The 16,931-nt window shown below is 37.0% G+C and overlaps 2 protein-coding genes across 5 annotated transcripts in view; both read right to left on the bottom strand.

The window, feature by feature from the left end:
• Window positions 1-3,574, bottom strand: part of SLC12A1 (solute carrier family 12 member 1) — an 89,100-nt gene extending 85,526 nt beyond the window's left edge. For all 3 annotated transcript variants that reach the window (XM_038580355.1, XM_038580356.1, XM_038580357.1), the window contains exon 1: window positions 3,129-3,574. In XM_038580355.1, coding sequence (XP_038436283.1) covers window positions 3,129-3,548 — 420 coding nt within the window. In that variant the 5' untranslated portion in view covers window positions 3,549-3,574. The remainder of the gene's footprint in view (window positions 1-3,128) is intronic.
• A 50-nt stretch (window positions 3,575-3,624) lies between these two features.
• On the bottom strand, window positions 3,625-16,572 carry CTXN2 (cortexin 2). Of its 2 annotated transcripts, XM_038580370.1 has the most exons (5): window positions 16,266-16,572; window positions 14,535-14,569; window positions 9,894-9,981; window positions 4,894-9,267; window positions 3,625-3,759 (listed from the first exon to the last, which is right to left on the bottom strand). In XM_038580370.1, exon 4 carries the CDS (start codon window positions 9,208-9,210, stop codon window positions 8,965-8,967), a length of 246 nt encoding a protein of 81 aa, XP_038436298.1. In that variant the 5' UTR covers window positions 9,211-9,267; window positions 9,894-9,981; window positions 14,535-14,569; window positions 16,266-16,572; the 3' UTR covers window positions 3,625-3,759; window positions 4,894-8,964. The 2 variants fall into 2 exon arrangements, with proteins under 2 accessions (XP_038436298.1, XP_038436297.1); XM_038580369.1 differs by lacking the exon at window positions 9,894-9,981.
• Between the last annotated feature and the right edge of the window lie 359 nt (window positions 16,573-16,931).

Below are 16,931 nucleotides of genomic sequence, written 5' to 3'. Positions count from 1 at the left end.
ATTATTATACAATGTTTTCTCTATTGGTGATTTCTAGCTGTAGTTTGAGGGACCACCATAAACATGTCAAGGACCACAAGGAGGTAGCAGCATTAGCTGCTCCATTCCACAGCTCCATTCCACTCTAGGTCTTCATCTTTTATGGGGAAGTAAGCAGGGGGAAATAGGATCAAAATCACTAACAAGGAAGAAAGAGGTGAATTGAAGAAGGCCTGGATTGTTCATGTCTGGTATCAAAGGATAGTACAGAAGTAGAACATATAGAGAGGTGAACTGGGCCCTAGAGTTTTAGAAACACTAGAATGTAGATTCTGTATTTGAATTCTGCTCCCAATTTGTTGATACTTCTGTATGATTTAATCAAGATGAATGTTGATGAGTGCAGGCTAAATTCATAAAAAGAGTGACTTATTACTATACTCATTCATTCAGAATGATTATTCAGGGCACTGGGCCTAAACCTAATTTTTTTTTTAATTTTATTTATTTATGATAGTCACAGAGAGAGAGAGAGAAAGAGAGAGAGAGAGACGCACAGACACAGGCAGAGGGAGAAGCAGGCTCCATGCACCGGGAGCCCGACGTGGGATTCGATCCCGGGTCTCCAGGATCGCGCCCTGGGCCAAAGGCAGGCGCCAAACCGCTGCGCCACCCAGGGATCCCCTAAACCTAATTTTTTGAAATAATTTTACTTGTTTGTTTTAAAGATAGAGAGCACAAGCAGGAGGGGCAGAGGGAATCTCAAGCAGATTTCACACTGAGTGCAGAGCCCATCTTACCATTCTGAGATCAGGACCTGAGCCAAAACCTAGTCAGATGCTTAACAGACTGTGCCACCCACGCACTCTAGGACCAAAGCTAATTTTTAAACTATTTAATTTGCTATTCCTTTGCAGATGAGAAGAAAGAGCTTTGAGTCAAAGTTAATTCTTTGTCTCATTTTATCTTTTCAAAAAGAATACGATGTCACAAAAAGAATACAAAAGAGCTTTGAGTCAAAGTTAATTCTTTGTCTCATTTTATCTTTTCAAAAAGAATACGATGTCACAAACAGCTTTGCAATCTGTCAAATGCATGTATTGCGTTTCTATCATGGTCATTCAGATGGCTTTTGAACAAGTGACCATTGTTCCCTGAGAATTTTTTTCCCCTAATGTAAAGATTTACATAAACTGTGGCTTTAGGAATCATAAATAAGCTACGTTTCTCTCAACATTAGTCGAAAGATCCATGTGAGTTTGCTCAATTCCCTTTTTAATGGAATTAGAGTTTTACTTTGCTTTGTTGTAAATTGGGGGAGGAATGTGAGTGAGAATATTTAAATTTTGATGGTGACTTTACAAAGGATGCAGCTTTAAAAATTATCATGTGTAATGAGTTTGATTATGATGGGAGATAATTTTAGGTTTTTTTTAAAGATAACTTTGGCTCATTTTACTTCTTCAGCATAAATTGAAAGCTCTGTATAATGTCCTAAATTTCTTTTTCTGCTTTTCCCATATCTTGAAAACTCCCGTGCTCCCTTCTCACAACCAACTTTTCCCTCTTTTCCTTCTCCCATTTCTCTCTTCTCTCCTCTTTCCTACAGAAAGCCAAGTGACACCTCAGTCCGATTTCAGGAACTTCAAATCAACCCTTTTCTCAAAATTCTTAATGGGGGCTGCTATTTTTCTTCTGACATTGTCACATTGCTAACTGCCTTTGATGAAAACACTAAATATCCCAGATAAAGCCTAAATCTTACATGTGTAAAGAAACCAGTATTCAGCCGAATGTTGCCAATATGGTATATGGAACAAGTAAGACTTGTTGCGAGAAAGGTTAAGGTAGAGTTCCCAACATGGGGTTTCCTCAAGAAGTCCCTCAGTCTCTGGTGGTGGGATGCAGAGTCAGGGGCCCTGTGTAGTTTTAGAGATGAGTTTCCTTGTGGAAAGAAGAATGAAAAGAAACTAAAGGGGCATTTTCACTTTTATTAGTGTCTTTCGTGAAGCAATATTCCCAGACTCCCGAGGGTGGGTAATTGATTAATTTTAAAAAATTGTTTAATGAATGAATACGAAAGGAATTGTTTCAGTCCATTTTTTATTTTACCTCAACACTTGAGCAAAAGTAAACTCCATTTGGCTATGTGACAGCTAATTACTCTTTTTTAGCAAGTAATTATATCCATAAAGAATGATATTCAGGGGATCCCTGGGTGGCTCAGCAGTTTAGCTCCTGCCTTCGGCCCAGGGCGTGATCCTGGAGCCTTGGGATCGAGTCCCACATCGGGCTTCCTCATGGAGCCTGCTTCTCCCTCTGCCTATGTCTCTGCCTCTCTCTTTCTCTCTCTCTCTCTCTCATGATAAATAAATAAAATCTTAAAAAAAAAAAAAAAAGAATGATATTCATTCCAAACTGTGCTCTAGGAAGATGAAGTGCTTCAAACCATTTTAGAGCAAGGTAGAGAAGAAGAAATCTACCAAGTTTATAACTGATTTGCTACAAGATTAGAAAAAGTGCTGCCTCATGCTTCTAGCAGATTTGGGAACCCTGGCTATATTCCTTAAATAATGAAAAGTTTAGCCACGTCTGTTGCTTCTGTACTTAAATTTAATTTAGTTACTTTTACATGCTTAAGTGCATTCAGGAGCCTCAGGCAAAGTTTTGAAGAGGAAGGGATAAAACGCTGAATCTTACAAATCTTCGCTCTCTAAAGAATATAAAATACCCGTGTGCTCTAAAGGCTGGCACCACAGTATTAACTACTGCAAGTGCCAGTGATTCCCCGCCCCCCCTTTTTTTTAAACTGTTGTGGAGGCATTGATACTACGGTGAAACCAGCTTAGCATTTAGCTGGACGTGTTTAACCAAGTGTGCAAACGAGTGGACGAAAACATAAACAGGATACGACACATTGCCTAACTTTCAGAGCTAATTCTTGAGTTCTCTGTGCTTAGTCAGTGAGTATTTGTGAGACGATTCTCTGCATTTTCTGGTTCTTGGAAACTAGAGCCTGTGGTGGAAGGAAGAAGGGTGGTTTGGAATAGACCCCTCCACCAGACACTGTGACATTCATTGCACTATTACAGAGCAGGAGATCACCTGAAGGAGTAAGGGAAGATACTTGCCTGTGCCCTGAAGCTTACCTTTGCAAGTTGCTCGTGAATCTCAAGCAGGCTGGGTCGGTTGACCTTGGGCCCGCTGATGCTACCCGTGTTGCGATAGTACTCAATCTTGGGAACAGCATCCACAGTGTTGTGGCCAAAGGTTTGTAGGTAGTATGTGTTTGTGTGAGAATCATAAGCATGAAAACTGGCATCTGTCTTAGCAGTTTCTCCATTCTGAAGGAAATTGTCATAGCACTCCTGATTCCCAGGCCTAAAGCTGATTCTGAATCTGTTCTGGGTTTCATCCCCAAAAGAAGTTTCCTCATAATGTGGAGGGTCGGTGTTGTTATCCACAGCGGCGCTGCTCTCATGGCTCTCATTTATGACATTAACTTGAAAGCGATTGCTATTACCGGGCACTGAATCCAGAAACACATTGGAAGAGTTGTTCAGAGACATCTTCCAAAGTGGATTTCTTTTTTTTTTTCTTTCTTTCTTTCTTTCTTTTTTTTTTGACTAGTCTATTCTTTTTTTAATCTTTGTATTTCCTCCTCAAAATAAACACTAATGTGTTTATATTAGGGAGTTCCTGGCTTTTATTCTAGAAGGACTCAATAAATAGATTCTTGATGCATTGTCCCCTATATAATCTTCAGAATGTTCTTCGAAGCTGCCATTGAAAAAGAAAATTAAACTTCAAGAAATAGAAATACACTTAAGTAGGGATAAGGGTATGACGGAACAGTTTTATGTCGCAAGACATACAATTTTAAATTCATTTCATTAAAAATTACCTGTCCAGGAACTTTAGTCACCTGAGCAATTAAATCCAATAATAAATAACTAGGGGCCTGCTTAAGCAAACAATTTTCAATGCAGTCATGAAACTGTTATCTTTGTTTATAGGACTTGCTTAGACTCACTGCAGTTGGATTTAATATGATTTTAGAAAAGAATAACTCTAGCAACTGAGTATAGTAAGAGCCGATAAGAATATTCTCAGTCTGAAATACAGTTCCTTGACAGTACTGAATGTTGAAACTGTAAAGTATTTTATCATTGATATGAACACATATTATGTGATAATGATGATTATACTCTATGATGATTATAAAATTAAAAAAAATATTTTTAAAACTTCTAAAAATTACAGGCTATTAGTTTATAAAAATACATCCTGTGAAGAAGATCGCTTTGTAAATTCTTGGATCTTTTACTAGCCTTTCATTTGCTCAAACACTTGTATGTTTTAGAAATGCTATCAAGGAATCTTTAAAAAAAAATACGAGTATTCAGTGTAAGAAAATAAATCTCAATCCTTGATAAAGTTTTATGCTCTATTTAGGTAAGATAACCATGCCCTATGGATTCCCTTTAATGAAATAGTCTCAAATTCATTGAGAAGCTTATTTTTGACTATGAGATAAATAAACCACATAATCACTTTACAATCCATGATATGAGCCCATCTTAGAACATTCTTTCATGAGAGTAATATGTCTTTATTGATACTTTAAATTTTGGCTTTTTAGAAAAACAGACAAATACAAACAAAAATGCACCTCCCTATTGAAGTTATTAGGCTATCTCTTTGAACTAAAAAAAAAATCTTAACATCAACTTGCAAATAAACTTTTATGGGGAAAATTATAAGTGAAGCTGTCATCTCTTTAGTTTTTGTGGAACATCTCACTTCTCTTCATAGTCCTTGACATCCTTTGCCTTTATTTCACTACTCAGAATCTACTTTATGACATAATATTAAGTGTGATTTTTATCCCACCCAGAGAGGTTTTTAACTTACCACCAGAAGAAGGAACCTTCTTCTCAGGAAGCATTACCTGTTTCAACATCACCCAGGCATATATGGGGCACTTAGCTTTCAGCCCAGAACCATAGGCTTCTTCTTATTGGTTAGAATCTTCCTTGAAAGAGGTGATAGAGCAGTGATTGGTGTGGAATAATACTGTGGGCCCTCCCCAGTCATTAGCCCTGAGTACCACCTCAGCTAGTAAGCAGTAGTAAACCATTAATCCATTTAGACAGGAAGTCATATAAAATTTCTTTAATTTGTAAGGGGAGTTGGATTGTTCAGCATTAATCACCCAACAAAATATAAGCAGTGCTTCAGTTGTTTGGTGCTAAATAAATTGAATCCCACTGTCTTCACATGATTCCTGGTGACCTCCTATTGCTTAGCACATACAGCAAAATCTAGGCCTCCAGAGATAATTTCTATACTTTGTAACTAGAAAGTGGTATTTGAGATCATTTTATCTTGCTTGTAGTAGATATTAGATTAATTCTTCTCTGCATAGGAAGTGAGCAGATTGAATATAAAATCAGTGATTTATTGAAAATATTTCTACCTATTGGGAAAACTATTTCAAGCAAGAATGAAACTGTGACTAAGTTTCCCAGTGGTCTTTTTGTCTCTACCCGGCAAAACACGTATATCAAACCTGGTTTTTTTGGTTTATTGAGAGAAAGATTTTGCTCAAATCTGTGAGGTGGTGATTATTTAGACAGCACAAACAATTCCGCTGTGCAGGTTCTGTCATTGGTTTTCAGTTGGGGTGATTGAATGGATCCTCCTTGTCTTTTACATAAGAAGCTATCCAAGTGATTTCCAGCTGCCTGAGCAGCACACTTGGAGCTTGACACAGTGGTTAGGAGCAAGACTCTGAAGTGAGTCAGTATACTCAATTCACAGCCCAGCTGTGCCACTTCTGTGTAAGCTCTGGCAAATTAATCAATCTCTCTGTGCCTTAACTTTCTCATCAACCAATAATGGTGGATAATAATGTTACCTACTTTGCTGTACAGTTATTGAGTGAATTAAATGAGTGAATTTGTGTGTTGGATTTAGATCAGTACTGGTTTGTACTTCACACTTTTATTATTTTGGAAATATTTACAATTGACTGAAGACTTTGAGGGTGTCTGGATGGCTCAGTGTTTGAGTTTCTGCCTTTGGCTCAGATTGTGATCCCCGGGTTCTGGGATTGAATCCCGTATCAGTTCCCCATGGGGAGCCTGCTTCTGCCTCTGCCTATGTCTCTGCCTCTCTCTGTGTGTCTCTCATGAATAAATAAATAAAAATATTAAAAAAAAAACTTTGATTTAGTCAAAGATTCCAGGGTGAATCATTAGAGATTGGGATAAGTACTATTCTAATAAAATAGGAGGAAAGGTAGGTAGGTGAAAAGATGCTGGATTGTAGAAAAGGATTTGGAGACACCTAAGTAAAATGCCCTAGACTCTACTAGATAAATGTCATACTAATCAATTGGGCTAATGTCATGAGGCTGTTTCAGAAATAGAGACAGAATTACAACTATGTACCACTAACTCAGTCTGTTCTTAAATACAAGCCATTTATCCATTCAACAAAGGGTTCTGACTCCCCGCGTAGAAGGCATAGGAATTATGCCTTTCAGATTCAAATTCATTTCAGAATCATCTGGCTGTTGCTATTTAGAACAGCTAAGATGGGGCTAGGACTCAAAACAAACCCTATTGATTGGCCCTGGATGGAAGCTGTGAACTCACTGGCAGTTATTTCTACCATCTCTAGTCCCTTTTTCCTTCAACCATTTCCTCAATGCCTCTTTCAGGAGCCCACCTATTTGTTCCTTGAACCTTTTCCTCTGCCAAGGACTGTGAATGCATCCAAAGGTGGTCAATTTCCTTTATCCTTGCTGCTTGCCTGCCTGACTACAGTGTCCTGTGAATTAGTTTCAGTCTTGGTCTTACATCAACCAGACATTTTCATTCTAAGCCTTTTATCTCTAACTGTGGAATGAAAGTCTTTGTTCTCTATTAAGGGATTCAGACATTCTAGAGCAGATGGGAGATGGTTTGGGGGATATGGATGAAATTACACCATCCATAAAGCCAATCTTGAAAGGTAAACCCAATTTAGGCTTTTCAAGTATGTGGGTAAGGTAACAGGAGGAAAACTTCTGGAAGTATGCTCCTCTAATTTTCCTCTTGTCTTTCCTGACAGGGGTCTGGGGAAAGGGTAGCTGGAGAATGATCTAACTATGACATTGGACATTCCTAAAAGTATTAGCATTTCATGAAGTTTCCATGATGTATCCATACTATAACCATTCCTCATATTTTTTGTATTATTTCTGGTTCTGAAAATATAGACACTGACCACTCTTTCCCATCTGCTGCCCCCCAAAAATCTAAGGTGAACAATAGATCATGAATAAATTCCATGGATGAGGACAATTTTGGTTAAAAGAATTTCCATTTAGTGGGATTGAAAATAATACTATGGTCGAATTGATGATATCTGGAAAGCTTGTGAGTGGTGAACTTTCAGAAACAATGCTCATACTTCATGAAGTTATCTTATGTTTTGGGTCTTAGAGTCTTTCTTCTTTGAAGGGTAGAGCTGGTCTTGTTATATTCTAGTGACCAAAATGGACGGTCTTGTTCAATGTCTTCTCTGGGGAAAATGGTGCATCTTGTACTTGGGCATATATCTTAACAAGTACTTTAGAAACCTGGGTCACGAAGGAGATACCTCACATCCTGGGCACACACAACTCCCAGTATGTCTGGTTGACTTGGTTCAATGAAATGTTCTTGGACCAAACTACTGACTGGCTATAAGGTGTCCTAGGCTGACACTCCTCTACCTACTGGGGTTCAAAGAGCTCCTTGAGATGTGAGTTTGGTCCAGAAGATTAACAACCAACACAGATGTGTTCTAAGTCTATTAGGAGTTGGAAAGTATCAGGGATGAGACAGCTTGTTTTGGAGTGCCATAGACTTGAGCAGTAACTATCTTTGTAAGATATATAAAAATGTTGAGGATAGTGTCTTGGAGTATAGCATGATGTTTACAAACAATGACTTTGACATTAGACTGCCCACATTCAATTCCTAACACAATCACTCTCTAGCTTGATGACCTTGGGAAGTTATTTAAGCTCTCTCAACTTCAGCTCCTCATCTGGGACATTAAGGTAATAAATAAAATGGAAATAGTAGTTTTGAACTCAAAGGATTCATAAGTATGTCAAGTCACATAATAAATGGAAAGCATCCAATTTAGTGCTAACTCTGAGTAAGTAGTAGTCATTCGTTTTTTGGTGTGTTTGGCAGTTTTGTGTTCTGGTGACACAAATATTTTTGTATTGATTTATCTCCTACTATATTCCTCCATTTGGTAATCATAAAGGGTCAGAAATTGTAGTTGGAAAGAATTTTAGAATAAGATAATTCTATATTTTCATTTATCAAATGAAGAGAATTAAGATAGAAAAGTGAATATCTTACACTAGGCCATTGTTTTTTGAGGTTTGAGAATCTCTATTACTATTGCCAATGAGGGGAATAAATAATAATTTCAAGGTATGTTTTGACAATGTTTTCTGGTTTTCAAATTGCTTTCCCATTCACTATGCATCATTTGGTCCTCTCAACATTCCTGTAAAATATGAAGGATAGGTTTATTTATCCTTGTTTTGCAGATGTGAAAAGGTGCCCCTTAGCTAGCTTTCTAGGTCATAAAGCTAGTTCTTGACTAAGTCAACATTAAAATTCAAATCATAAGAGTTTAGATTCCTAAACTGGAAAGCTTTTCATGATATCTTAAATCTTCATTGATCTCAGATCTCTGGGTTTCCAGATACATTCACAGAGTTCATAGAGCACTAGATTTGAAAAAGACATTAAAAATCCTCTGGTTAGCTTCCTCACTGAAGTCCATAGAGATTTGATGACTTGTCCAACCACACATGTTTATTGAATTTAGTGAATGAAATGAGCCTCTTCCAGCATGCTCAAGGAAATTACAATTGTATCTTCCATGTGTCCCAGTGGTATAAGCCTAAAAACCATAAAGGTGGAACTCTCACGCAAGTGCATATTCAAATGTTCCTTTATCAAACTCTTCAACTTCATCTTCCCATGTAGAGGAAGGCATGCTACTATATGGGTCTAAGAGAATTTTGAAGCATCTGATAATAAGAAGTCCCAAGAAGATACACAAAATTCCAACAAAAGCAAAGCCAGTTTTTTGCTCCAGAGTCAATGAAAAAGCTGATACTTCGTTGACACTCATCTTAGCTGAAGAGTTGCCACAGTAGGTACTACTCATTATTCACTGTCACATCATTATGGCTCTTCAGAATTCCTGCTGGAGTCACCTCTTGGCCTAGATACAAAATTGGACTCAGTTTAGTCTTATTCATGTATATTAGTGAGCGGGTAATTGCTTTCTAAAATCTGGCAGTTTTCAAACCTTCTTGACTTAATTCACAAAAGACACACGAAAACATCATCAGATATGGATCAGGATCAAATTATCATTGGAGATGCTATTTCTCTTGTAGTAATGACAGACTACAGTAATGACAGTAATGGCCTTTGTGGACATCCAAAACTTACCTATGCACTAAATATAAAATCAGGTATGAAAGGGAATATTCAAATAATTAACCCCAGAAGCTTTTGATTCATTGTGAGATAGTTAAGTCACTGCCTCCTTGACCTGAATTGTCATCTAATCTTTACTTCATTTTTTCACGTGCAGATAACACCATAAATAATCATAGGGTGTGAACTGGTCCAGCTCTCTAAGGTCCATGTTTTAAGGTCTGTCTCCAGTGCCTTTTGTCTGATACAGACTCTGATACTTTTAAATAGGTATGTCTTCGTTCTTTTTCATTCTCTTAGTTTTTTGACATGTACTTGTGTTTTTCTTCCCACTACCACTCTGTAGTGGTAAATATTAATTTCTTAAAGAGATATATATTTAAATTATTTTAATAAAAACAGTACCTTAATATAGCATCCTGCAAGTAGCAGGCAGCAATAGCTGTGTATCATTAGCCATCTCCCCACCATCCCCATTAGCTTTCAGAACACCCTAAATAAACATAAAACCCAAGTTAAACAGCATGTTTTTTATAAACATTCAACTTCAAGATGAGCTTCCCAGTCCTCTTCCCAAACAGATTCCTAGTCCTAAGCTCCTTCTGTACTGAGATTCTAAAACTACAGCAAAAGTGTTCAGAAAGTATGGGTTGAATTAACAAAAAATAGATTTTCCCATTTGATACCTTAACAATAATTAAATTAATTAATTAAAATTGAGATCAGTTAATTAAATCAAATGGTTACTAACCCACAGCCACCCTCCTTGAGAGGACCTTTTACCAAATAGCTTGTCATCCAGTAATAGAGAATAATCGAATGTTTGTGTTTGAGTTTTTATTATCGCTTTTCTAATAATAATTGTAAAGAATTATTTATTAAAATAACTGACCCTTCAGATCTTTTTGGATTCAATTTTCAGAAAGCAATTGAGACAGAAGAGGGATGGCATGTAAGGAGTAAAGAAAGGAAGTAATTAATAAGAACAAACCCTGTGGTTTTCAAAGTTATTTACCAATGAATAAACCAGTTAATATTAAACAATATTTTATTTTATAATTATTTGTATTACAAAATAGCTTTATAATCAAATCTTAAGTGTTAGAAACATTTAATACACTTGGGATATACTGTTTGTTTAATAAATGGAAAAAATTGTTTCAAACTTCTCTGTTAAACTTCTTTCCATCAAACCATTTTTCTTCCCTGTTATATATGGCATAGTGACTATACTCTAAATTAAAAGAAAAAAATTAGTATCACTTATGTGGCTCAGAGTGATTTTTCTAATTGAGCTCTTGTTCTATTTATCCTGTGGAAGACATGAGACCTGACTGAATATCTAATGACCTTGGGATTTAACAAGAACTTTCTCTTTCTTTCTTTCTTTCTTTCTTTCTTTCTTTCTTTCTTTCTTTCTTTCTTTCTTTCTTTCTTCTTTCTTTCTTTCTTTCTTTCTTTCTTTCTTTCTTCTTCTACGTATAATTATGATATTAGTTGAATGTATTTGTTTTTAAGAATCCTAATGCAGACAGAGACACAGGGTCATAGCTGATCATTAGATGAGTTAAGTCAGTTAGCTCTAAATGATCAATCTACTAGACTGTATTATTTGTATAAAACCCATCAACTGAACAAACAAAAGAGGTGTTTTCTAGCTGTAGCAATAAAACACTCAACTCATTTGTTACTTTTAAATTAAAACACAGTATCTTCCTAGTTAGAGATACAAAATTCCTTGTTAAATTATCTACCATACCATATATTGCCTTGTTCTGAGAATCTCAGACAATCTGTGAAGTGAATTACTTTCTTTTTAAATGGAAAAATAACTACCTCTCAGGTACTGAATATAGTTCCCAGCATATCATGGGTATCCAATAAATATTTGAACCGAATCAAAGTAAATTTATTGAAAAATTTAATTTTTGATGAATAAAGTTCTGGTTCTGAAAATCTGATTTTTAGACATCCAGAAAACATGTCAAAAAACATTTAACATTTAGTTGAAATGAATAAGAAAGCTTTAGTTTGATTTAAAAAACAAATTGGCCTTGAAGTAAATATCAAAATTCAGAAGCTCAGAGTTCAGTGTTTCTTGCTCGTTATTATCAGATTGATTAATAAAAGCATTCCCACAAAGATTCATATGATTTTACTCCAAATAATTCCAACCTGTAGGGGAGAGGATCCATATACAAACAGGAAGAAAACAGCATAGGCTTCTACAAAGGCAATTAAAGGGAAGAGGGAAAAAATTGTATTTAACATATACTGGATACCAAACATTGCTTTACATCTATTATTTTATTTTATATTATTTATTTTTTAAAGATTTTATTTATTTATTTGTGAGAGACAGAGAAAGAGAGAAGCAGAGACACAGGCAGAGGGAGAAGGAACAGGCAGGAAGCCCGACATGGGACTTGATCCCAGGTCTTCAGGATCACGACCTGGGCTGAAGGTGGCGCTAAATCACTGAGCCACCTGGGCTGCCCTATTATTTTATTTAATCCCTATAATAACCACATGGGATTAGTATTATTGTCTTTAACATCTTAATGACAAAAGAGATGCAAAGATCTAGAGGGAACAGAGATTTCATTCATTTAGAGATCAGGAAAAGTTTTTCTTGTGAGAGATTTTATTTGAGCTGAGTCATGAAAGAGAAGATTTAGATATTTGAGGAAGGAAACAGCATTACAATAAATATGAAAGCAGAAAAGTACTGAATTTGTTCAGAGCAATTTGGCACAAGCAAAGGGGAATATAAGAAACAAAACATTGGAAAGGTAGGTTGAGCCAAAATGTAAAATCTTTTGACTATCAAGCTAAGAGTTTACAATTTCTTTGCCTAAAGTCTAAACTTATGATGAGGCCAAAATAGACATAGATTTCAGTGAAGGAGCATCATGGGAAAGAAATGGTCCAAGTGAAAAGCAATGAGGGCTTGGACTATGAAGTAGATGTGTGGGAGAGGAAATGAAAGATATTTGAAAGATATTTATAAAGATATCAGGGATAGTTTTGGCAAATGATGGAAGGTAGTAGGCCATGGAAAGAGAGGTATCAAAGATGACTGTACTCCATTAAGTCTGGACAAGTGTGGAGATCCCTGGGTGGCTCAGCAGTTTAGCGCCTGCTTTTGGCCCAGGGCACCATCCTGGAGCCCCAGGATCGAGTCCCACGTCGGGCACCCAGCATGGAGCCTGCTTCTCCCTCTGCCTGTATCTCTCCCTCCCTCTCTCTCTCTATGTCTATCATAAATAAATAAAATCTTAAAAAAAAAAAAGTCTGGACAAGTGTAAAGATAGTGCTTTCACTAGCCAAAATTAAAAAAAAAATGAGCAAAGTGTAAATTTAAAAAGTAAATGAGGGGGATCCCTGGGTGGCACAGCGGTTTAGCGCCTGCCTTTGGCCCAGGGCGCCATCCTGGAGACCCGGGATCGAATCCCACGTCGGGCTCCTGGTACATGGAGCCTGCTTCTCCCTCTGCCTATGTCTCTGCCTCTCTCTCTCTCTCTCTGTGACTATCATAAATAAATAAAAATTTTAAAAAAGTAAATGAAAAGTTTAGTTCTAGTCAATAGGCAGTTTTAAACAAATTAATCCAGATCATGTTGTCCAGCATAAAATTGCTGGTGGGGAGACTATCTTAAGGATATTATTGTCAAATAAAGTTAATACATAGAAGCATTTACAGATCAAAATTTAAGGAAAGAATTGCTGAGGTTTGCAGAAAAGGGAAGATCAAAGAGGATGACAGCTGCTTTCAAATATTTGAAGTGTTACTGTAGGAAGCCAGATCTACTCATTCTGGATTGATCCAGAAAGCAGTTTTGATGTAATCGCATTAAGGTTCTATTTGCAGTCACCAAAAAGGACTGAAAATGGAAGAATCCTAGCAATGAGCCTCAAAGAATCCCTCTCTTACAAAAAGAAAGCAGGATCTGCTAGTGGAATTGTATATGGAATGATCAGAGTCATAAGTGGATCTGTAGTAGGAAGTCACTGGGAATAAAGGAAGCTAGAGGTTCTATAGGTATTGGTAAACAGTGTCAAATTCTGCAGCGCTGGTGGAAACTAAGTGCTGTAAAACAGGGCATTGGGTTTGGCATTCAGAAGTTTTTCATCACTGTAAAAATTTTGGTTGAATGACCAGGGGTGACACTATATTGAAGAGGGTTTTAGAGTGATGGGTAATGAATAAGTGAAGCCAAATGATAAAAGAAACCTAACACAAAGGAAGTTTTACTTGCACAAAAACTTAAGTGCAAGAGTTGAGATCGTGAGACCAATTATTTCCGATAATAAGGACATGATTATATATTCAGCTTTTAAAAGTAGAGCCAAGTAAATTCACTGGGGTTCAAAGAACTAGGAATTTTCCATTTTTAACCAAAAATTGGAATGATAAAGAGGAGGGAAGAATTCTTCCCTACATAAAGGGAAGAATTTGGACTTCTACATTCATTTTAAAATTCTACCTTATACTAAAGATGAAAACAAAGTTCAAGTCAAGGAAAACAACTTAAAAGGTAATATTTAAAGGTTGAAAAGTAGTGTCTACACAAGCAAATAAGTAAAAAGTTAAGCGATTGCCTAACAATATGTTTGGCAAATAGATGCTGTTGGTGATTTAAGCGATATGTATAGCAGTTGAAATACCAGTATTTTCAGCCGTAAATTTTTTAAATGTTTGCCCTAACTTTGCATTTTACTTGTTGTGTGAAATGAACAACTTGTCTCATTTCAACAGCAGCCTGAAGTTGTTGAGACTATATTGTTAAGTGCAATGAGCTTTGTGCCCTTCTGTTGATATAGAGCACAATTTGATAAAAAAAAAGTATTGCTAAAAACAAAATACTGTTAAAAATAAGTAGAACTCTCCATTTACAATACTGGATTCTTTATAATTAATAAGATATCTGGAATTACCCAATGAATGTGGATGAAAGACACATTTTCACTTTCTCTAATCCATGACAGAGAGGAGAAAGCAAAACAAATCAATAGGTTCTGTAAAACAGACATTTTAATGCCTACCTCAGAGAGAAAGCATCATCTTAATATCCTGTTTACTGGGAAAAAGAAAAATGAGAGACATTTAAATTGTGAAGTTATAAAACCAGGATAAATAAACCCTGTTAAGAAAAAATAAATGAATTTTTAAAAAAAGAGTAGATGTAAAATAGTGTGGTAAAAGTTATTTTAAATATGCTACCCCACAAAAAATGGATATGAAGATCAACATTTAGGTACTTTAGAAATGAGCAATTGAGTTGAAAATACATCATTTCCTTCATGGCAACTGTCAGGAACCGGGATTTCTAAGTCCTGATGAGTCATAGGATTGGGCCAATGGTATACCTGTAGACCAAAAGGCCAAAATCCCACTCAATAGTTTTGTAGTTAATAACCAATAAGCAAAGTCTTTCTATGATCAGTCATACATACTATTGTGAGTAGTCAAAAATAACAGTATTTTAATCTTTTTTATAATTTTATATTTTATAGCCTTTCATACACATGAATGTTGTATGTGATTTTTTTCTTCTATGAATAGGTTTACTGATTAGAAATATAAAATTTCACTTTCCAGAAACCTATAGTTTGCTACAATGTGCAACTACAGGAGCCAATATTATTTTTAAAGTAATCTCTACACCCTATATTGGGCTCGAACTCACAACCCCAATATCAAGAGTTGCATGCTCCACCAGCTGAGCCAGCCAGGTGCCCCATGCAGAAACCAATATTGAAAAGTATATGCCCATTAAAAAAAAAAAAAAAGAACTTCCTGCATTTTATTTTAATCAACAGGTTTTTCCCTCTGGTTTATTTACCTATTAATGATAGTCCAAACAGTATATCTGAAATAACAACTATTATAGTGGAATATGGCATTTTCAGTGAAAAGTATTTTGATATTGGTTATCAGATACAGTAATCTTTGATGCTAATAATATGAAGACTCATGATTTCATGAAATGAGGCATATAAGAAAACCCAGGCTTAAATGAATCCTCCTGTAATACATACACAACATACCCTACCAAATATCAAGGTTATTAAATCCCATTCCAAGTAAACAGGGAAAAGAAGAATTATTCAGGCCACTTCTGCACAGAGCTAGTTAATCATTAGGAATGGAATGTGTTGGAATTAAAGGAAAACCTTAAATTACAAACCCAGATGTCTTCATCATGATGAAGTACATAAATTACAGGCCTTCCCAGAGATCCAAAACCCTGGAATTTGTCAGAATCCCCCTCTCTAACCTTTCAGATTTCAACCTTAAGAGCGTCTTCCCAAGGCTCCCCAAGGACTCTGACATTGGATCTTTTCGAAGCACTGGATATCAGGTCTGAAAATTTTCAAAATGTCTCACTAGAGAAACCTGGACTGTCATCATCATTCTGCCTTGTTTGTCCCCACTTCTCTTTGGGCATATTAAACTAAAGAAGCATAGAAACCCCCTGCAAAATATTATAGGAGAAGCATCAGCAAGCTAACTGCAAACACACATTTTTTTTTCTTTCCTTTTTGGCAACAGCAGCTGCAGCAGCGGAAACATCAGGGCTCTTTTCTCCTTTAGAATTTGAACTGACCAGACCTGCAGGCTCCATCCCCGCGCCCCCCACCCCCCTTCTCCGCTCCCTAGCTTCAGAAATACAAGAGAATAAGAACAGGCTTCATCTGGACCTGCGCTTGAACCCTGTCGGCTACTGCGGAGGGTAGGGGGAGAAAGTTACTTCGCAGACAGCGATGTCTCACCTTCCATGCTTGTTGCCATGGAGATGAAATCCAGCCAGTAGGTTTAAGTGTTGGCAGGTTTGTCTGTGTTCGCTGATCGGTTCAGTAACAATGTATAAGGCGTGTCCTGGGAACCTGCGTGGAGTCACAGGACCGTGGTTAGCGTCTCCTGGCCTACGTGTGTAAATGTCTGTATCTGTCGGTGAGAAAGAGAGGACGTGGGCGGCCGCGAAGTACGTGTGCGCGCGCGAGTGTATTTGCAGGAAACTGTGCCTGGATTGATCTGCTGTGGCCGAGTGTAAATATTTGCGCGCGCGCGCGCGTTTGTGAAGGCGTCTGTGTTTGCGAGACAGAAGAGTCGGTAAATGAGAGGGGGAAGGGGATGGGCCACCGCAGCAACAGGCTCCATCTATTCCTCGGTGTTGCAAAAAAGAAAAAAAAATAGCTGCTCATTTTCACTCCTATCACACTGCAGGTTAGCCATCGGAGTTCGTCACCCATTTGGTTTCCTAAGGCAGTGGAAGTTTAATTAATTTATTGTTAAAATCCTTGTTTTCTTCTCCTCTGCATCAGTGGCTGTGCCGCGGGCATTTGGCTGTGCTTCTTGACCGCAGTCTCAGTCGGAGAGTAGACGCTACTTACATTTTTCTGCTCATCCGATGAGAGAAAGACGAGAGTGAAAGTGTA

This window comes from Canis lupus, chromosome 30, assembly GCF_011100685.1.
Source record: "Canis lupus familiaris isolate Mischka breed German Shepherd chromosome 30, alternate assembly UU_Cfam_GSD_1.0, whole genome shotgun sequence".
NCBI classification, from domain to species: Eukaryota; Metazoa; Chordata; class Mammalia; order Carnivora; family Canidae; genus Canis; species Canis lupus.
The sequence above is the reverse complement of the archived record's forward strand: the minus strand, read 5'-3'. Positions and strand labels throughout refer to the sequence as shown.

What these genes read in the sequence shown, in the direction of transcription:
- CTXN2 (XM_038580370.1), bottom strand. Translation starts at nt 9,210, where the DNA reads ATGAGTAGTACCTACTGTGGCAACTCTTCAGCTAAGATGAGTGTCAAC.